At 38.4% G+C, this 22,619-nt stretch overlaps 1 protein-coding gene across 4 annotated transcripts in view; it reads right to left on the bottom strand.

The window, feature by feature from the left end:
- dock10 (dedicator of cytokinesis 10) overlaps positions 1 to 22,619 on the bottom strand; it is a 71,698-nt gene that overhangs the window by 23,942 nt on the left and 25,137 nt on the right. For 3 of the 4 annotated variants that reach the window (XM_044120631.1, XM_044120633.1, XM_044120629.1), the window contains exons 2-22: positions 15,655 to 15,774; positions 11,392 to 11,481; positions 10,481 to 10,563; positions 8,135 to 8,207; positions 7,790 to 7,936; positions 7,331 to 7,465; positions 6,817 to 7,006; positions 5,988 to 6,073; positions 3,688 to 3,771; positions 3,389 to 3,547; positions 2,954 to 3,202; positions 2,754 to 2,876; positions 2,395 to 2,477; positions 2,189 to 2,311; positions 2,025 to 2,104; positions 1,764 to 1,951; positions 1,531 to 1,596; positions 1,308 to 1,400; positions 1,085 to 1,208; positions 876 to 997; positions 650 to 733 (exon numbers count right to left, since the gene is read on the bottom strand). In XM_044120631.1, the coding sequence (XP_043976566.1) occupies positions 650 to 733; positions 876 to 997; positions 1,085 to 1,208; positions 1,308 to 1,400; positions 1,531 to 1,596; positions 1,764 to 1,951; positions 2,025 to 2,104; positions 2,189 to 2,311; positions 2,395 to 2,477; positions 2,754 to 2,876; positions 2,954 to 3,202; positions 3,389 to 3,547; positions 3,688 to 3,771; positions 5,988 to 6,073; positions 6,817 to 7,006; positions 7,331 to 7,465; positions 7,790 to 7,936; positions 8,135 to 8,207; positions 10,481 to 10,563; positions 11,392 to 11,481; positions 15,655 to 15,774 (2,502 nt within the window). Of the gene's footprint in view, positions 1 to 649; positions 734 to 875; positions 998 to 1,084; positions 1,209 to 1,307; positions 1,401 to 1,530; positions 1,597 to 1,763; positions 1,952 to 2,024; positions 2,105 to 2,188; positions 2,312 to 2,394; positions 2,478 to 2,753; positions 2,877 to 2,953; positions 3,203 to 3,388; positions 3,548 to 3,687; positions 3,772 to 5,987; positions 6,074 to 6,816; positions 7,007 to 7,330; positions 7,466 to 7,789; positions 7,937 to 8,134; positions 8,208 to 10,480; positions 10,564 to 11,391; positions 11,482 to 15,654; positions 15,775 to 19,858; positions 20,025 to 22,619 lie in introns of those variants that run through there. The other variant, XM_044120632.1, reaches the window with a different exon arrangement.

The following is a 22,619-nucleotide window of genomic DNA, read 5'->3' as shown; positions in this document are numbered from 1 at the left end:
TTAAAAAACGTTAATTTTCTTATGAGGTCATCTTCTCTTACTGATTCTTTTCGGCAATGACCACCTATCTGGGGTTCAAAGTTCAAAACTTTAGACTGACCCCAAGTAGTTAACTATGTATGAGCTGTAATAATCTGAAATAAATATGTCAGATTGAGTAAATCTTCATTACTGCAGTCAGAGCATTTGAATAGAATGAGTTTAAGTAATGTAATTATTGTGTTGCAACCTTTGCATAGCCTCTAGTTAAGTTCAATAGCAGTAACACCACTTAGTGGCATACATGGAGTCTCTCATTCAGAGGAGTTTTTAAAAAATATTCAAAAAACCCCACAGCAGCCTGTAATTTGTCTGGAGATCAGATCAGATTGTGTAGAAAGGCAAAACCTCCAGCGCCGCTTTCATACATCATAAATATCAAAGGGACATGTATAAAAGTGTGAAGGTGGTATCACTGTGCTAATAAATTAGAGGACTTGCAATAATAAGCAGATATTTCAAGAAAGTCTATTTCACCAAGGGGTTGGTAAAATACTGCGTTAGAAAGTTACTGCTTGTCATTTGCATGTACTTATTGGTCTTGCAACGTGTGAACAGGCTGTAAAATTTTAAAATAAGCAGATACTCAAAACACAGTTCACTGTTTTACCTGAGTGTATACAGTTGAAATGACATTGGTGGACACTTTGAAGATCGCTTTTCCTCCATCGACCCATTTCACGTCAGCTCCATTCTGGTAAGAGGAAATAAAAACAGCTCGAGTTGTGAACTCTAGAAAAAAAAACATTACACTTCAAATCCCTTTACGTGCATTTCTTTGCAAAATCCTTTGTTGTAATTATCTAGTGTTCTTAACATCCATCTGTTACTCTTACCTTGGTGTTGCTGGCTTCTTTGATGGCAAGGTATCCAGGAGGCAGGTTGCAGGAGACAGGAATGTTGAACTCCTGAGATGACACTCGGCCTTCTTTCAGTATAGGCAGCCAAGAATACCCCACTGACAAATAGGACATTCTTTTTTTTAATGCGTAAGATCGAACCAACGTTATCCCATACCCTGACTCAGACTTTAGCACACTCTCACCTGGGGTCTCTAGGGCCTCTTTCCTTTTTGAGCTTGTCTTCGCGTTGATGTCGCATGTGACGTGGTAAAATGAGAAAAGTAGATGGTGCTTTTCATGAAGCTGAATAGGCAGCTCAATCTTCACCTGCAGAGATGGGAATGTTAGATGAGTGGTGGGAAGATGCAACCCTCTTCAAGATCATCCCTTAAGAGCCGACTCCCGACACCTCCTTTTCCAGCTCACCTCATCGTAGAAGTCAGGGTTCTGAGAGTGATGTAGGACGGTGGAGCAGGCCGCTGTAGTGAAGACTGGTCCTCCAGGCTTGCCATAGATGCACTAAAATAGAAATCCCCAAATGTTGGAGAAAACGTATTTTGGGCAACAAATGAATCACATAATTCCAATAAAAATACCATCAGGAATTTTTTTATTTTATGTATTACTTTTAAGAGGGATAATGTTCTACCTTTATTGGTTTGGCAACTTCGTCGTCTGAACTGCGGAACTCTACGTAGACTGCAAGGTTACGAGCCTGCAGACAATAGGACCATTGTAATGCTAATGAGTGAACACATAAACCGCACAATAAAAAGGGCATTAGAAATATGTATACCAGGAGGATTATTGGAAGCAATTAACATTTAACTTGCATCCCGTTTTTACAGACTTTAAGTTGGGATTTAGCTCAACGAAACCCACCTTGGCAAAACTCTTCTGGCTGTCATACTTGAGGTGTTTTGGGTAGACATAGATGTGGTTTTTGTAGACACGGTGCGGTTGGGTGAACTTGGTGGTGTCCTGTACAAACTCCTCCATCTCAACAGTGGGCTGGTGTTTGCTCAGCTCTTCAAAAGGCTTCACCGGAACATACGAGGACGTCACGCAATCTGAAAGACAGGGTTTCGGGTTAGATCAGAGACTTGACAAAAGCGGAGAGTGGAGAAGTACTGGGATACATACTGGGATGCTCCATTGGAGCATTTTCTATTGCTATGTCCAGGTTCCCGGGGACTGTCTGCAGTTTACTGGTCTTCTCAGCTCTGCAGAGGAAAAAAAGCAGAGGTCTCTGCATCTTATCTTGAAGACAAGCAGGTCGTTTTCTTTTCGCGTTCAAGTAATCTCACCTCCTGTATTCAGAAACCAACTTTATCAGGTCATCAGTAGAAATCTTATTGCTCTCTTGTTTGAAAAGAGGTGAGAAACGAGACTCGCGGTCCAGCCCGCCATGGCTGTCTTTAAACACCGGCCTAATAAAGGCAAAATGGAACATAAATCATAAACTCACTGATAGCAGCTATGAAGAAAGATTTTTCAGTGAGCCATTACTCACCTGACGGACCAGGCGAATGGCATTCGGTACTTCCCTAGTTTGCTGCAAAACTGCTTGTTGGTTTTCAAAGTCTTCTGCACAGTCTGTTCAGATTAAAAGCAAAAAAAAGTGGATGAGTGGGCACTTTAGTGAGATGTAACAGCTTACACTTTTGTGGTCAGTCCTAGATTGAACCTAATATTTAACATACTAAATCAGGGGGTTGTTAGATGCAAAACCTAAGGTAGCTGATTGAATGTCTGCTGATTAGCTTAGCAGTCTGAAACATGGACTGCTGAAAACGGGAGAAGGAAAAGGGAATATCTCCGATAAAAACTTTAAAAAATCTAATATTTGAACAATGTAAATAAACAACTGACCTTGCTTGAGTCTGTATTTTTGATGTAGGGTTCAGTCCCAGACGCAATGTTTCCCATCAGCACCTTTTCCACTCTCGCCACCATGACAATGTCAGTGTGGGGGTTGGTAACTGAGAAAATGGCCTGCAAGTAAACCATGAAACAGTTGACTGCTACGCTCATTCTACGGGGTAAAAGGCTCAACAGGAAAAAACTTGCACCTGTTTGGGGAAGCACAGCCATTGCTCCAACTCCGGGCTGAGGTGACAATCACCTGGCTTCCTCTCAGCAGGAGAGGACAGGCCATTTTCCTGAGCGCCGACCCCCGAACCGGAACACACCGGCCTGTTGGCACTTCCTCCGAGCATCTGACGCACAGCTTCATGATTTAGGTCTACGTGGAAGTCCGCAGAAACTTTTCTTCCTTCTCGTACGTCCAGCAGAGCCAGCGACACGAAGAAGGGTTCAATCTGGAGAAGATTTTAACCTGTTAGCGTCTGCACATTTACAGTTATCTATTTTTTAAAAACCGCTGCATTTTTAATTTACTCAACCAGAAAAAAAACAATAATCACCAAATGCCTTATTTAGTCACTCTAGTTGGAATAACATTTGGAGGAAAAAAAAGAGTAAAGGTCAACATATCCTATCCTCACATTTGTGACTGGCCCAGTTTCACTTTCGGTGATGCAGCCTTGCAGCATCAGATTCAGGGATTTGCAAGTTATCATGAATCTTCTGCCAAGCTTCTCCTCAAACGGTCGCACCGGCGCACCGTCAGACAAAGAGTGTTCAGTCCGTGGGCTCCTCAAAACCTGCAGTGGGAGAAACACTTTTACTTTGTGAAAGAAAATGGGTAGCCGTGAGCACAGACGCGAACTGCTCAGAATAAAACAAGTGAGGATTTAAAAAAAAAAAACAACATAAAAGTGAAAAAGAAAAAAAAAAATCTTACAGGTGTGTCGGGATCAAGAGAAAACAGATTCAATCGGCCTTCTCTTCTGACAGAACGTATTCCATCATCTGTCTCTGAAATATACTGTAGAGAGATGGACAGTAGAAAAACATCAGTGTGTGAGAGTACTGCAGCACTAAATCTGAAATGCTGCAGCGAAAGACCTGATGAGAATAAAAGGAACACGTCACATTTGTTCAATTCTAGCTCCTCATCAGTTGATTCTTGTTAATTTGTTAAATCCAGAATAAAAAAAATACCAGTCTTGCATAGAAATCCTCAAAATGATCAAACTCCAGTATATAATTGAGATGTCATTGTTCCATATTGTCTCAACAGGGCATTTCTCTCTAAGTCTGCAGATTTACTGGTGGCTCCTAGAACTGGTAAAAGTAAAATGGGAGGCAGGTCTTTCAGCTATCAGACGTTTCTCCCGTGGAACCAGATTTAGTTTCTGTCTACTCTTAAGACTATGCTTCAAACCTTCCTGTTTGATCAAGCTGATAGTTAGCCATTGTAGGTTATCCTGTGCTATCTCTGCAGTTATGCTGCTCCAAGTATAATGTGCTGGAAGACATAATCCCATATGAGGGATTGCTCCACCACAGTTGGAGACCCAAAGCAATGGTTTGGATTACTGTAGATAGATGACTTTTTACCAATTGCCTGGCATGATGAAACTGTTCTTGGCTCCATTGTAATATAACTAGGACAAAATTGGATAGGACATATGTTTGTTTTTTTTTTTGTTTGCTTGCAAGATTGGATTACCTTGATTATTTACTTCTGTATATTATTTGCATCAATTTATCTAATAGAGAACCTTGAGAAGACATTTATTTTGAGTTGGTGCTATGTGAAATCAAAATGAATGAGACTGCAATTGGAAGCAAGGTTTTGTCCTTAATAATTTAAATGATATTTACAATCTATTATTACAACTACAAATGGTGTTATTTGATAAACTATTTATCTTCTATACTAAATTCTTTAAAATTCCACAATGTCTTCTTATATGTGGCAGAGAAAATGCCCCTGGTTATTATACAAAGGGTGGACTGGCACAGTCCAAGTTCTGTTTTTATTACAGGGCAGCAAGTACACATTCCTTAAACTACTGGTTGCTAACCAGAGAGGCCTTGAGTTCCACTCCTTGTGGCTGGTGACAGAGCTAATTTCTGTTCAGTGCAATTATGTCGCCTTCTTAGTAGGTTATTCTCTTCTTTTATCTATTGATGTACCAATAATTCATCCAGTAACCCAAGACAAAGGTTTGGTCTGAGGTAATGAAACATTGGAATCCTTGCAGTTTTCTCTTTTAATGCCCTCGATAACATCCAGTAACTCACCTTCAGGCTTGGACAGAATCTTTCCGTTTGAACACACATTAGGGCTTATCCACTTTCAAAATATTTTTTATACAGATAAAAAATAGCTTCCTTTGAGCAATTGTATGTTAAGTATACTCTTCCTAAAACTAATTTCCTACATAATTGCAGCTCACTCATTTTCTTCAAAACAAGTTTTCAGGTTCCCTAATGCAAAACCAGCCGATGAGTTTATTTCTTACAACAATCATGCAATGGTTTAATCTCCATTACTTATAATAAACTATGAGACACTTCAGCTCTGATTATAATTGGTACACAGTGCTTATTTTTGGTAAATTCACCAAACCTCTCACGATTTAAGGTAAATCACGGAGCCCACAGGTCCATATTGAAAATTGGGTCAATACTGTGAAGAAGAGGCAGAGAAGAGGCCACTCTAATCATATGCTTTGAACCAGATATGCTTTAGCTTAACTCTGGAAAACGGTTTTCCACAGCTTAAATAAGTCTATTGGCCGGAAACAGATCCTAAACCCTCAATTTGTGCTCTTTGTTGCCATGGGCGCAGAAAATAAACATATTACTTACGTGAGACATTATGTGCTGTAATTTGCCTCTTCAGACCCATTTTTAAAATTAAAATATTCTGAGCATAATACTATATGACAAGGAAGATTGGAGATCACCATAAAATAATTGTTTGATGTCATCCCCAGAATGTCAAGGAAGACAAGATAACCAGCGCTGGTGTAAGAAAACGCATTAAAGAATGTTCCTAAGTTTCTATACAACTTTTAAAAGTCAGTATAGAATGTTTTAAATGTTTTTAGATGACTTATTTTCTGCTATGCAATGAACTCTGTAACAAGAGCATCAGTAGTTAGATGCATCTTTGAAGCTGAATAGTTTGAAGTCTTTGCTGGAACAGCAGAGCTGTGGGACTAAGAGGCAGCCATACGTGGAACCAACCTTTGCCAGATCTGGATGGATGCCGTTCTCTGTGGTTTCTTCGTTTTCCTGCAAACAACTGTCACTCAGTGACATGTCAAACACGTCTGCAGAGAGAAGAAAACACAATGAGGACTCCCTGGAGTCTGTCCATAAGCGATGACTGCCGTCATCAATCGGATGGGAATGTTTATGCAAGAGGTTCATATTACGTAAATACGAGGCCATAAAACATTTTCTAAAACAGGTTCTGCAGTAAACTAAACACTCCGTTACCTGGGCCAGCAGACATATATCCAATTAGTGATAAAATATGACACCATTTGAAACCTTTATGGGTAATAACGCAAGCGGGCCTCGGCAGAAATATACCTCTCATGTTGCCTGGAGCTATTCTTCCAAAAAGGCATGCTGGCTCATTAATGATAGGTCACCACACAACCACAGCCTGATTTAGAGGCATGCCAACAGACCACAGAGCCATGCAGCCTGAAGCCATTACATCATTCCTTCACTTTTCACTGGTTTAAAGAGTCTGACAGTCTGTTATGTTCAGCTAGAGGCTGTGGGCCTACAATGTAGCGGGTACAAGAGGTTTTGAAACAACTGCTAAATGAAGGGTGGAGTGACTGTCAGGTCTCTTTTCCTGAAATTGAAAAAAACCCAAAAAACTCCAAACCCTTCAAAACAAATTCCCCATTACAGCAACAGCATGATGATAGACAATACTTAGCTCAACTAGGAGACGCATTACCTCTCCTAGGGGATTTGTACAATTGATGCAAATCAAAGAAGCAAATTTCTCACTGCAACGGTGAATTTTGTGTTCCAGAATATGATCACGTCTCACCCTGCGGTTTTTCTGCGGTGAGTTCCAGACTCTTGCGATCGGGAGCCGGCCCATCGGGGGGACTTATCTGCAAAATGCGAGTCAACGTGCTGATCCACTCCTCCATGTCCTGCTCGCTCTCCGCGGCCAGCACGAAGTACGTCACCTCGTTCATCTTCAGCTCAAATGCGTGCTTCCTCAGACGGTTGTTCTTTGAGGAACGAAGATAAGTAAATTAATTCCTCATTCAGAACACAGTCCCTTCGTCGAAGGTTTCTCACCGTTTTTGAAAATCTGAGAACCTGGTGTTTTTGTGATATGCAATTAATCATGAAGCTGAATTTTTTAGTAGGGCAACTAAAAGTAGGCTTTGCATCTGAAACCTAACATGTTAGTTGAAAATCTGTGGTGGCATTTTGTGGATAAGCAGTAACTGAGCTGGCCTGGTGAAGCATGATGGCTGCCTACAAAATAAAGCGCAGTAAAATGCGTGTGGCAAACACTGTTTCGCAATCATGAATTTAGTGAGACCTACCTGTACAACACCAGTGCATGAGTCAAGGAAGATGCAGCCTTTGGGTTCCTTAGAGATCTTTTCATCCTTGTAGAAGTTCATGATGTAGGAGTTATCGGTGAGCTGAGTGAGCTGGAAGTATCTCCGCTTAAAGGACTGCACAAAACCAAAAAATATGTTTCACAAGAGTAATTAAGAAATTCATATTTTATACGTAAAACAAATAAGAATTCAACTAGGAGCTGGATAAAATAAAACTAAAGCAAAATATGCAATAGTGTGCATTTTAAACAATAATGTAAGCGCACGTTTATAATTAATCCTTTTTATTATATGGGAAACTTTTCTCAGCATGTGCAGATTTCAACTGAACCAAAGGTCAACGTCAAACAACAACATTTTTTTGGGCAAAGAAAGAAACAGTGTGGCGATAAGCCGGTGTGCAAAAGCGGAACAAGACAACAATGCATTTCTCCTCACTCGGACAGTGATGCTGTTGTTAACTGTGCTGTTGAAGTTTCCTTTATAAAGCCAGCCCGACCGAAACACACCAATTCCCCCTCCGCCTCCACCTCCTCCACCACCTCCACCCCCTCCTCCTTTGGATGAGGACAGAGATGTGGTGTCCTGTAGAAAAAACACAATCACCTATAAATGAATAATCTCTTTTCAATAGAAACTCAACTTCTAGACACTAAAGCAGGATCTTTTTACAAAACACAAGACCCATAGTTGTAAAAAAATAATAAAAAATGAGCAAGATGTAAGCAGCGTGCAAAGTTTTAACTCTACCAAAAAAAATTTTTAAAAATTATGATTACAAACCTCATCTTTGTCCACATCTTCATGGTCAATCTCAAAAGAATGGGATGGCAGCTTCTCCGGTTTGTACAGTTTTCTTGAAAGGAAATGAAAAATCAAACAAGTAGTTGAACCAGCACATCTTTAATCTGATAGAAGGGAAAAAAAATCATTTGTTTCTTGAGAGCAATAATGCGTTGGATTATTGCTCTCAATTGGGAGGAGTGAAAACAACCATGTGTGGCTGCCTCCGCTCCATCGATCTCTGCCAGGAGTCAACAATAAGTAGCCCTCACTGGATCCCGCTCCACTAATTTTTACAGGACATGTCTTTGTGTGTGAGCGATGGAATGAAATGTTTTTGTGTGCTGTGAGGGGCAGACTATAAGGCTGGAGTCTGTGGAGGACGGCTCTGGAGCCAACCTCTGCGAAAGGTCTAACGGCAGTAAAAGCTGTCCGGGAAAACCTCTTGTTGGACTACGTTTAGATAAATTGTGGCGACTGTGGGCTGGCATGGGAAGACTTCTGTTGGATGGAAAACATGGAAGCCTCTTCCCTCAAATCACAGCAGTGACAACAAGCTATAACCCCTCATTGTCATTTGGTTTTTAAGAGCATATTTCACTTCAGATTGTTCCAAAAATCCGGAAGCAAACAACACGTTTACATGTAAATTGAACAAACTCTACAATTTGTGTGTCCTACGTTTTAAATGATAGCACTTTGGGGACTACAGCTCTACTAGTGTTGTACTCTAACTTGTCTTGATGCCTCTGTTTTACTTTATGGTTCATTCATAATGTCAAATCAGAGGTCATGTGAACTGGCTGAAAGAATATAGTGGCAACCCAGGGGACAGAAGAGGGACATTCCTGTGGGCGAAGGGCTGTTCTGGGTCAGCCTCCCTGGGACTCACTAAGCTAAAGTTAGTGATTCAGAGCAGAGACTACATTATTCAATCCATATCTACAGAATAATTGACTTCAGAAGAATGGGATAGTAGAAGAAATGTAAGGTCCTTGGAAAATTCAAGATGGCTGCTAATGCAAGACAAAACAAAAGAGAGAGTCCACTCAATAATTATTGGTGGTGTGAAGTGTCTGTAAAAGTATTCATCCTTCATAGTAGGAGCATTTTCTCCAGTATTAAATGTTAAAAAATCCACCTTTAATCTGAGAACATTTACTAAGTGAGTAAAACAACTGTATTAATTTATTGATTCCAGCAGAATAAATATAATAATCACATTACGTATATGCCGCTTTACTTTTTATGTTGACCAGAGTGTCTAGGTACCTTTAATTGGAAAACCATGACTTCTGTTTTTTTGGGGTATAAATATGGCATGACACAAAAGTCCCATTTCTCTTAATCAATCTTCTGAATAGAAAGACGAGGAGAAAAATGTAAGTCAAGTCAGGCAGATATATATGCTGACACTCACTACAAGAAAATAATTACTTATGTAACTTACCCATGTCTACTGCTTAAAATTAAACTGAAACTGTAATAAGTCAGGCTTGTTAAGGAGGCTTGTATATCTTCTGTCATCAAGACTCCATGACAAACACTAGACATTATCTACATCCTGACTGCTTGTTTGGGCGTGTAGCTCGGGAAAAGGCTTTTCTGTCCACCCATCTGAAATGTGACAAGTGGAGTTTGCCAAGCACTACGGGAATTTGGTCAAACTAGGCTAAGTTTGAGCAGATAACAAACAAAATAAAAAAAGAGAGATTTGGCATGAAATAAAGGATACATAGGCCTATGCGGAAAAGTGCCTGATGTTCACTGTTGTGGATGATAGGATATGTGATGTTTCTCTCCCAAAGGCCCAGAGAACCTTGTTTGAGTGGCTACATTGTTTCACAACCCTTTAGAAATTGAATAGAAATCTGGTGACACCAGACGGAAAACCAGAAATGGCTACTTGTTTGGTCTTTCATCAGGATAATGTTTCCAAATTGTCAAATTGACACAGAAATGGTTGAGCAGACACAAAATTCATGTCAGTACCCACACATAAGGAAGAGTGGTAATAAGAGTCCTATTTTTATATGCAATTCAACTGAACTGGAAAGAGAGAAAACTTTTAACATGTGTAATAAACATAAAAAAACTCTGCAAACAAAAACATAAAAGCATGGCACAACATAATACAAAAAAATTAAACAGTAGTCATTTCATAACTTTCTGTACACCAACTAGCTGCAACGTTCTCAGTTAAGCAGGAAGCTGAGCTTACTCAAATTGTAGAGCTCCATTTTTGCATACTTGGTAACTCACTCTTCATAATTCGCACAAAATGCATTATTTTATATATTAATGTACAAAGAGATGTTACATAATCAAGGGGAAACATATTACTACCTTGGCAGCAAGCGATAGTCTCCAGCATAGTCGTCATACTTGAACTGGACCACATTTAGCTCAGAGTTATAATATTTGCAGGCCTGAAAAAGAGGATGAGAATGAAATATTAACTTTTTTTTCTTTTAATAAGATAAAGTCTGTGTAAAATATGGATGAAAAGCAGGTAAGAAAATATTCACAGGTCATAAAGACTGAGTAGATGAACTGACTCTAAAGCAAGAAAAAAAATAATCCTTTATCATTAGAATATTTAAATTCATGCAGGGGAACCAAATTTAGATTCCGTCACCAGAGATATCTTTAGCTTGCCAGAGATTGCTTGACTGGTTAAATGACTACATTGTGCAGTACAGTGGAAGTCACAGAGGCTGCAGGGAAGTTTCACATCCTGCTTTTATGGTCAACAAATTTTCACATTTCCCTTGAATCAATTTATACAAAGAGACATAAATAATTTGTTGCCAAAGACATAAAAACTAGTAATCAAACGGTTACTAGATTCAAATGTAACCATAAGAGAGTGTACACATTAAAAAAATATGGTCAGAAATATTATGCTCCATTGAATTGTACCTATCTGATATCTCAAATATTATTCCAAGCTGAAGCCCATTTCATGTACATCACCGCTAGTTTGTACAGAAACACAAAAGAACTTTTTCCATCAGGAAATTGTAAAATTAGTGTAGGTTAAACTGACAGTCGACCACCAACCGCTTTTTCTTTTCCCCTTCAAACCACATTGAATTCAGTGAAAGGCTCTCGCACGGTAATGGCAATAAAGCACTGTCAAACAAAGGGCTGAACAATTACGAGGAGACAAAAACCAAGATAAAACAATCGAGTTTAAACCCAGACACTAAGTAAAGCAGTAAATCAATAGGCATAAAACAGTAAAAGCATCTTACTTGTCTGACCAGCAGACACTCAGCCTGGAGTTCTGCCCCTTCAGGGACTGTTGAATTGAGAGTTCGTCTCTCTTGAGGCACCGTGGATACCTGCAAAAATAAACGGGTAGATGACGACGGTTGATTACCAAATTGAGAGATACTTCAAACATTTGCTTAAATTAGGTCATTCTCAAACATTGTTTAAGAATTTACTAATGGATGTTTAAAAAAAAAGATTTGGTGTGGTGTTGCGTACAACCAGAAGGCTTGTACGCACTATAGTGTATGAACTCAGTGTTTCAGCTGCAAAAAAGCCAAAACAATAAGTTCCTTTAAATCAAAACTAAAACCCCACCTGTTTAGAGAACTTGATTAATTGAAGGTGTAGTTAAAGTTAGACCTGTATTTTTTCCCCTTCAAATTCCACATAGATTGACTTAATTGTTGTTGGTGCTTAAAAACTAGTAAGTCTCACTTTAATGGCATGGATTTGTCTTAAAGGTCTAACCTGCCAATTCTTATTTTGACCAAATCTGGTGAGACATAAAAGCAAAAATAAATAAATAAATAAATAAATAAATAAATAAATAAATAAATAAATAAATAAATAAATAAATAAATAAATAAATAAATAAATAAATAAATAAATAAATAAATAAATAAATAACAAGAAACATACCACAGGTTCCTTTATTACAGATAGTGGGTCCAAAAGTAGATTTATAAATAAATTTTACAGGCACAGCTTTGATATGTTTTCATTTACATTTTCTAACTATATATATATATCCATAATTATTTTTGTCATTAGAAATCAGTTATAGAAGAATGTATTGACACTGCTTTTGCATGTTTTCACTATTTCTGTAACTAATCTCTGGTGATGAGGTCCTAGCCCTTGAGATTGGAAGGCCTCCTTGTCATCACCCTAATCTTTAGCTGTTGCCTATCAGATTCAAGTATAACTTTGGCTGTACCATTCTTAAGCGTGAACATGTGTTGTAGCCTGGAGAAGAGTGTCGGTAAAATAATAATAATAATAAAAAAATACATATAGCTAAATCTGCCAGGGGTGTGAATATGCTTTGGCCTTAATTGCAGCTGATATTTCCAATTATACATAAAGAAAACCATGGTCTGGAAACCAAAGAGGCACCAACCTTTAGTGCAATCGGGCCATGTTTTAAAGACACAGTTGGTAAGATGGAAGCAACATGTTGGTTAAGCAGCAGACTCCAAATCAGAACAAACTACAAAATTACTTAACCACATGGTATGAGCTTGTCAGACTGTTGTTACTCTGTACAAAACAACTGACTAGGTGGAATACTCTTTTTAAAATCCACTTGAACATTTCTGCTAAATTTAGTGGGCATTTAGCAAGCTTTTTATTTAGCTTTGTAACTATTTTTGCATTTAAGATAAAATCAATTAGATCATTTTGTAAGTTTTTTTTGTAAATACAGTGAAATCTTTGTACTTTTACTAACAGTTACTCATACCATGAAAAATTAATACAAGGCTATGTCTTTTTCTTGACTTTATTCTTGTTTTCTTTTGTCTTGTTTTAGTTTCTCGTAGTTTTTAGCGTTGACATTTGGTGCTTCTTGACGTATGTAGCACATTCGAAAACTGAATTAAAAGTGCAGATTTTACAGTGGCTAAATCCGTTCAGACACTTGCTTGACAACATGCTACTCTTTGGAAACTGAAAATAACTGCCAAACACCGGCTGGAGAAAAGGTGAGAAAAGTTTTAAATACAGAAATCAAGTTTGACACCTGCAGACAACACTTTAGAATCAAAAACTAAAACAGTCACTCTAATATTTTGACACCAAGACAGATGCTTCCTCTATCGGGTTTTCTACAGACACCACTGCAGATGAAACAAATACCCAGAATCCTTAGTGGTTTTTTTTTATGTTGATAGATTTACACATTTTAATCAGAATGTCTTTATTATCATTGTACAGATGAAGCACCAAAGAACTTCATTTCTATCCAAAAACAGGTGCTTGAGGCTGCAGCCATTGTGGGAGGCGCTACCTTCGTTGTCATGGTCCTTTAGACAACTATGGTTCAGACTTTTAATCCTTAGTAGACCAAATTATGTCCATGAATGTGCCTCATACAGCTTTTTAGAAGACATTGGGTCGAGATCACAGAGACCTGATTTCATTTTTTATGGTCAGTGGAAGTTTTGGGTGAATATCAAACCAATGCGAATCATCCGCTACAACCACAAACAGACAATTAGTGTTATAAGCTGACAATTCAAAATGTTGTTTAGTCTAACTCCACCTTGGTTAAGTTACATCCTAACCAAGATGGTGAGTATTTGAAATATACGCTACAATATGTGTGCTACAAATACACCTCATGGCTGGAAAATTTACACTTGCATGAGACAAAATGTTTTCAAAGATTTTATTCTACATGACAAGCATTTGATCCTGAAAAATCCTTCTTTTTATCAAATTTATGTGCTTACATCCACTAAGACTGCTATAAATTAAAACAATTTGTGAGAGCCTAGATGATAATATCATAGGTTCTGAAAAGTTAATTTAGAACACTGGAGTTAAGAAACGTCTTATGATGCGTTTTATGTCTACACCTCAAACACCCTGCTTTCTTATGTTTCTTATGTTTTTGTGTCTGATATGATGTAAAGCACTTTGAAATGCCTTGCTGCTGAAATGTGCTATACAAATAAAATTCTATTGATTGATTAGGTGACGTTATGGAAATAATCAAAAGAAACAAGCTAAGATAAAAAGGATTTTGGTTCAATCTTGGATACAATATCCAAGTGACTGAAGGTGCCGTGTGTTATCTGTTCAAACAATTATTCACAGGTATGAACAGCATGAGAATGTCAAGATATCACACCATCTAGTGTCCCAGAGATGGGGGTGTTATACTGAAAATATATCAATTTGAAAGGCCACTAAGAGAAGAAGAGTTCATTACTACAAACGAAATATATGAATGTAATGTTTCCAGTTGGAGACAGTACAGCTTCACCTCAGTGTTCATGCGTCTGATTTAATGTGTCACAGAGAAATTCAAAAAGATGGAGACAGGAAAATGGCCACAAATCTCCTCAGATCCTTCAACAACTTCCATCAAAAGATTGTTCAATAAGTTTACGAGCTCAGACCAAAAATCGAATGCATTTAACTCATAAATTACACAAATTTAATTATAAAAAGTCTATTTCCTTATCCATAAACTAAACATCAAATTTCAAACAGACATCAATAACCAGATTAAATTGCTTTGATACATTTTTACAAGCCCGCGAATGCAGAAAAAGGAATAAAACCCAATCAGCACCAACATTCAGACTTTGATTTAGATGTTGTGCAGTCAGCTGGCAACAATTTTTATTTCTCCAGTGACTTAGCAAAAGAGCAGAGCTAGTAAATACCTTCTCCTTGATTAATACTCTGGAAAGCTGCTTTGACTTATAAGAAAGAACATTGACAGCACACTGCAGACATAAAAATCAGAAGATTGCTTTGCTGCCAAATAAAGCTGGCAACTAGCAAAGACTTAAAAAAATAATTAAAAAGAAGCTTCAGTACTGGGGTCAAAAGCAAATGGATCCCTGAAACACAAGCAGCCAACGAGGCCATTTTATTGTGCAGTGGATGCACATCTGCAGCAAAGCATTAGCATAGTAATGAAGGTGCTAAGGAACAAAGAGCTAAGGAGAGTCTAAAAGAATGAGCTATTGAGTGATTGAAGAGACTGTAAGCCTCTACATGCATGATTAGTGTGTGTAAATGATTGGCTTCCATAATGAGCTGGAAAGTAACACACAGTGCCTTTTAATACTAAGTCTATCATGGTCAATTTCATTTACAATCTTTTGGTTTCATTACTATAAACAAACAAAACATCCTGCCAATTCCTAGCAATATTTAATGCTAATTCTAAATAAGTAAAGAACTTTTTATGAAGCAGACCTGAATTCTTCCAGGAGCTCCAGACCAACAACTGACTCTCTCGATCAGCCAAGACGTTTTTGCGGCTATGTTGTTGGGAAATGCAGAGTTAAACTAGCAGGGGTTCAGATGAAACGCTTTGACAAATATCCATTAACAAACCCAATAAATTTCTAACACCAAATCGTCATTCTAAAAAGGTCAGACGGAACAGGAAGGTCTCTTGTTGTCTTACATGTCAATGACTCTATAAAATCTGAACGCAGCTTTGAACCTATAGACTGATTTCTCCACAACGGCACAAACCACTGAAAACTTTCACTTACCGAGAAATCATTGTCGGGGAAGAGGAGCAGCTCTCTGAGCGGGTCCTCCTTCAGCTCCTCCCAAAGTTCAGAGATGACAGCCTCATAGTCAAGAGGATCGATCACCTTCGGCTTCTCCTGCTGCAAATGGAGAAAGAGGAAATGGGGAAAGTTTAATTTTGGATGTGTGTTGGACCTGAACACTATAAAATACAGTGTCTTACAAGATACCATACAGCTATCCAATCTGAAGCAATGCCGTGTCGCATGGTACAATGCAATGCAATGGAATAGATCAGGGGTTTTCAAAGTATGAAAGGGTGAGCCCCCCTCCAAGGAGCACAATGCCTGCTGCGCCTCCCTCCCCCCCAACCCCCCCCTGAAAGTGGTGGGTGGGGGGGGGGTTGTAAAAACTCCACCTTCAGCCCCCGCTCTGGCCAAAACCAGTGATGGCATAGTTACTTTGAAAAAGTAACTTTAATCGGACTACTGATTACTCCTTGAAAAAGTAACTTAGTTATATTACTGACTACTGACTTGGAAAGTAACTAAGTTACATTAAAAGTAACTGTTTAGTTACTTTCAGTAGCTGCTAACAACAATGCTCCACCTCCTGTGAAAATCACATTGATCTTTGCTAATACTTAATTGTCAGCTATTTTATAATGGTAACATCAACAATGTGTCTCCACTGATAAGGTTGAACTGAAGAGGAGATTGTACAAAAAAACAGTACAAAAAATAAAAAACGTGAGTAATTTGTGTGGTCCACTGTTGTCTGGAAAACTCTAAGAAGGATTTTAAAGCCCCCCCTCTCCCAGCCTCCAGATTCTGCGTTATGGCCCTGCATTTGGTGTCAAAGCGCACAGAGCTCCTCCTGCAGCTCCACAGCTCAGATGGCTGCACAGATTTGTGACACTTATCTTAATATTAATAATTATAATGATGTTAAGTTGCCATTTTAACTATTGGAAACTCCGGACACGTTCATTCGTGGCTGTTTTCATGTTTATTGCGCTGTTCAAATTGGTCTCGATGTTTGCAGTTTTCTGGAGCGCAACGCGAAGCTCGACGTCATTCAGAGGTAATATATTAACTTGACATTAACAAAGACACAGCGGGACGGATCATCCGGGAAATGATGGACAGGGAGAGACTGACTAAAACTACCTTAATGACGGACAAATTCTGGGATTTATTATGAGTCTCTGCTTATTTCCAAGCCCAAATGAGTAGTTTTTCACGTTCAAAAACGAGCCCAAAAAGGCGCAACCAGCAACTCATTAAATTTGCAAGCGACTTTTAAAAAATGAAGCCTAAAGCCGCTTATAAGAATCGGACTTGTCGACAGAAACTCAAAATAGTTCCAGTTTTTCCACCAACAAAATGCGCATCTCCCTCCATTGCGCGCCTCACACTTTGAAAACCGCCGGAATAGATGATAGAGCAGCATGCTATCTTAATATAACTTGAATGAATGAAGGATACCTTAAAGTATTTCATCATAATTTTGTGCATCATACCACGTAATTGTGAAAAGGGGGAAAAATGTTTTTCAACAATTTTTTTTTACAAATGCAAATATGTAAAAAGTATATAATGCATTTTTGTTGGGACCTCTACGCTCCAATGCCCATGAGTAATTTCAGAGCAGCCAACTTGTATGGGCAGCATCAAGCAGCTAGAAACAGGCCACACCTGTGAGAGGCTGCAAAAGACTCTGACAGGACAGCAACCCTAAGCATCCAGCCAGAGCTACAAGAGATGATTTAACTCAAAGTTTATTTATGTGTCAGAATAGTCAAGTTAAAGACCAATTATTAATAAAACTGTGGCCAGACTCAAAAACAAATCTTGCTTACAAACACTTTCTAACCAATCCGAGTGCAATTGAGGTATTTTGCAAAGAAAAATAGAGATATACCTCAAAAGACTTGCAGCAGTGATTGCATCAAAAAGTGGTCTTAAAAACACTCAGCTCCGCTTGATACAAATATGCGCCACACTTTTCAGATTTTATTTTATTTTTTATTTTTTTCAGGAAAAAAAAGACAACTTAATACACAGTGTCTTTGTTTTCACAATAATGCACTACTTTGTGCTGGTCTATCACATAAGACTTTATTTGAGTACAAAAAAAATATAAGTTTGAAAAGGTTCAAGGGGGTATTACTGTTGTAATACAATGTAATACAATGTGCCAAAGCACCATAGGAAATGGAACGTGTTGTAAAACATATATATATATATATATATATATATATATATATATATATATATATATATATATATATATATATATATATATATATATATATATATATATATATATATATATATATATATATATATATATATATATATATATATATATATATATAATAACCAACAGATCATTACAATAAATCATAATTATCATCATTTTAAAGTTAGCATGTTGCCATATCACAAGCAGCTGCATAGACAGGGATGGAACTAGCTATTAAGTGCAATGCATTTGTACTTTGAAGGCCACTATGTCCAAGTGGCAATGTTTAACCAGGATAGAAAGATGTTTTACAAAACCTTGCAAACTCTTCAGTCAACCAATGCATTCTTCTTCTTTACTCTCCACTTCCTGATTTTGCATGGCATAATCAAGAGAGAATCCATTAATAAATTATGAAGTGTTTAACTCCGTCATGGCTAAACTGACTAAATGTCTCCACTTGGGAACAAAATGCAATATCCTGTAAAGTAAACCTCTCAACATATTTACCAAAAACATTTATTTTTCTGCTCAAACCACTTCATGATGTTATTTTGATATTTCAGGTACATACACCAGCCGGATTCAAGCAGAAATGTGTGTGTGCAAATGACATTTTCGGTGTTTTACCATGACATCACAGGGACCTAAATAAGTTGCAGAGGAAGTGGAGCTGTTGCCATAGTGCAGCTTTTGAAACACCCCACTGAAAAGTGTGAAGCTTAAACGCAAATGAGATCAATAAATTAGCACATTAGACAGCTTCCTTTATCTTCCAGTCAAAGTAATTATGTTTTTCTCCCACTAAATAAATAATAACAGTTCCTAATATTATAGTGGGCTAATGCATTGAATCACACAACATTAAGGAACCAGCCACTCAACAGTTTCTGCTACTTTTACAGGTTAAATCAATCTTCTCACAAATAAAATGTAAGCCGCCAACCAGGACTTGTGACATGACAAAATAAAACAGCATTGTAGGCATGTTCACAGCAGCGGACAGCAACTTCTGTCATTCAGAGAGCGGCAGCCCTGCAGAAACAACAGCAAAGTGAGAGGTGCAGCAGGTTGTGGTCAGAAACCCAGAGGAAGTTATGATAGCTAGTTCAGTTCACATCTATACCGTAGCCTGGGCTTCACAGCCAGGTTCAACAGCCTGGCTGCTTTCACGGCCGTCTCTGGCAAGAAAAGTGAAACAGGTGGCAACAGACTGATGGAAATACAGATTTAGTTCTCTGCAAAAATGTGACCATGGATGAAAATGACTTCTGCCCCTAAGATATTTTGTGTTTTTAACAAGGAAGGAAATGCAACCTACTTTATCTAGTATCGAAGAAAAAAAATAAACAGTGATCCCTTACAGTTATCGCTGGGGATTTTGTTCATCCTTTCTGTTTGATTGTTGAACTTTGTTAATCTATAAAAACTGTTGGAACTTTAGTCTAATATACTCAATGTTGCCAATTATTGAAGACCTTTAACCTTTTACCTTTCTAAAATAATGGCAACCGTTAATTAAAATGATCTCTATAGAGATAAAAAGCTATTAGATTATATCTAGATTATATCAGGTGCGTAGTTGAAGTGTGAGGATTTTATTTGTACTTTATGACTTCAGTGGCACTCATGTGACATGTCAGTAAATGTTTCAGGGAAAAATCTAGATTTCTCTTCTCGAAAACCAGAGATTATTTAAGAATTACAGTTTATTGTTGAACTGAATTGACTCAACAAGCAAGTCTTCGGAAGAAAAGCAAGAGGACTACTTGTAGGTTTCTGTACAAACCAAGCTTTGTATTGTGGTCCTAGATATTTAATCACATAGTACACTAAATGTGTGTAAACCACAAACAAATATCACTGACATGATCTATAACTAATTGCTGGTCAACTACCAGCCTGGAATAGTGACTCATTCCATCTAAAATAAGGAAGAATGCTACCAAAAGTAGAAAAAAACCCAAAAATACATACAATGCTGAGCCGGTTGAAATCCGCCCGTGCTCGTTTGGTTTTTATTTTCCTCCTGAAGGTGATTTTGCTCCTGAAACTCATTGCCGGCTGCCTTCAAAGAACCATCTCCAGAACCTGAAGTCAAGAAAAGCTATACAACACGCACATTGTGGGCATGTGCTCTTTCAGAAGCAGAACTAACTCTCAGTGCAAGCTTGCCTCAGCACACGTGGATGGAGGGGAAGTGGATGTGTGATTGTCCAACAGACACTACGCACACACACACACGCCCGCACAGATGGCAAGAAAGTCCCCATTGAGCGAGACATTAACCAATCAGATTGTAGAGATTCTACAAATTGCTTTTTAAATTTAAGGGAGTTAGCCGGTGTTTTTAAATAAATTAGCCGCAGAGTTTTAAAAAATAGAGGCTTTGGTTTAACTGCGGCACTGAGGATCTCATTTGGTGTTTTCAGTTTAACATTTTCTTGATGTTTGCTACGACACAGACACAAACACACCCACAAACTACCACCTTCCTGCATGAAGCAATATTGTCACAGCAACTGTGAGCCAAAATAAACATCAGCACATGCACGAGCGCTTATGAAAATAGAAAAAAGCGTATATAGCTAGATATCCTACTTTTACAGCATCTAGCATAATGCTTGTCTCATGTTTGGCTGCTCTGAGGCCAGCACCCACTTCCCTACACTGAGCAGAACAGAGAAATATACAAGAGGAAACAACTTTTGATGATACAACAAATGCTGATATATTTATTTTCAGACGGTGTAAGGAGGTGGCCAAAGCACAGTCTTTGGAGGACACCATCTATGAGTGTGTTTAGATTATATTCAGAACTACAGTCAAGTTCAGTAAGACTATGAGTTCTGATGAGGCTCATCTGTCAGATTTACACGATCAGTTTTCCTTGGTCCGATGTAATATAATCTTAAATGCAAAAAATAACAATAACTAAAAAAATATAAGCTTGATGTGTATGGCTGTCTGTCCATTCTCTTTCTATGAGACCCTGTGATGAACTGGTGACCTTTTGTGAGTGGACTCTCACCCACTAACAGGTTACTGGAAATAAACATCCCCACGACCCGTCGTGGATTAAGTGCATATAGGAAATGGATCGATGGATGCTTTTCAGGGCAGTAGGAAAACAGACACAGATCATTTTGGTCAAGCAACACAAAACAGCAAAAGGAGCAAATTCCATAGCAGCTCTGCTCGCAACGTTTGCACCTTATTGTCGGGAAGTAAGGTTCTCCCAGACTTTTATTCCCCTTGTGTATCAAGAGGGCAATGGAGTAGCATTATAGATAGTGCAATCATATAAATTGAAGAGCTAAAGAAATAAATTAGCAGCCAGAAGAACGTTAAAGCAAAATTAAACCTAAACTTGCCGTAACTACAGTCAGTGCAGCAACTTGAAATGCGAGGAGGATGGTAAGAGAGATTAATAAACCCCACCAGCTGACAGATGGAGAGCTGAATCAAACTTTTAAATGTAAGATTAAATGACAACAGAAGAGAAGGTCTATATATTTTCAGCCTGTACCAACCCGAGTCACATCCATTCAAGGTGAGAAAGTTGAGCTATATGCCAACGTTTGTCAACTGGGGAAATGATAACAACAAATAAATATATGTTTATTAAGTGAAACCCCTATGGAATCTGTTTCATCAGACTCATCTTTTAACACTGTTCTCTCATCAGTTCAGTCATTGACATCTATTCAGTATCTGCAGCCGCTCTTCCCTTCACTCCATCCTTTCCACTGCTGGCTCCACCCACCTCTGCCTCTCCTCAGCAGCTCCCACATCTCATCAAACATCCTCAACAGCCTTCAGTTTTTTTCTCTCTCTTTGGTACCTCTCTCTATCTCCTCCCCATTCCCTTGTTCTCACCCTGTTAAACATCCGCTTTTATCCCCTCTCCTCCGTCCCGTCTCTCCTCTGTGTTCCTTCCTCCCTCCCAGCAGGGGTGAGGCAGGGTGGGTGTGGTTGATGCTAAGCTCCAGCTGCATGGAGGACGCGAACAGAGCAGCAGACTGCCGGCTCACAGCGTGACTACTGACAAGGATAGCTGGGAGCAAAGCAGTCTGTCCGAAATTAGAAGAGAAAAGAAGTTAAACAGAAGTTAGGAAAACACAGAGACAGACAGCTAAGAAAGGCTCGTCATTCCAAGCAAAGATTTAGGAGCTTCACGTCCTATTAGAGCATAAAAAATGAAGGCGACAGAGGGAGGGATGGAGTGTGAAAAAGACAAATATTGCAGAAGATTGATGTGGACTAATAACAGAAGACAGAAGAGGGCAAAGACAGCTGCTGAGCCAGCAAAGATGAGCAGATCCCAGACAGAAAACATCTGCTTCACATCATTAAAGCAACGCAGGGTGAAAACGCTGAAGCTGATGGAGAGTCACACGCCTGAAGTTCCCGTCCAACAGAAGAGAATTAAACTGATGAGCTTGACTAATTGAAATTGCTAAAACTAACAAGGCAAGGCAAAGGCAATTATAATTTACATGCAAATAAAGTTCCAAAAGGCTGCAAGAGTTATTTAATAAAAGTAAATCCAAAAAAACACAAACAATTAATTAAGAACAACAAAAAGTTGTATCAGAAGTTCATCTGGAAACAGGATAGATTCAATTGGAAATCTCTTATTCGCCATTGCAAATACATTTTTGCATTTTCCTGGCTTAAAAAAAACACCCAACTAATTATTACAAAAGTCACCATCAGTGAGGTCGACCTTTCCACA

Source organism: Gambusia affinis, linkage group LG06, assembly GCF_019740435.1.
Source record: "Gambusia affinis linkage group LG06, SWU_Gaff_1.0, whole genome shotgun sequence".
NCBI classification, from domain to species: domain Eukaryota; kingdom Metazoa; phylum Chordata; class Actinopteri; order Cyprinodontiformes; family Poeciliidae; genus Gambusia; species Gambusia affinis.
Note: the sequence above shows the minus strand (reverse complement) of the source record. Positions and strands in the feature narration are given on the sequence as shown.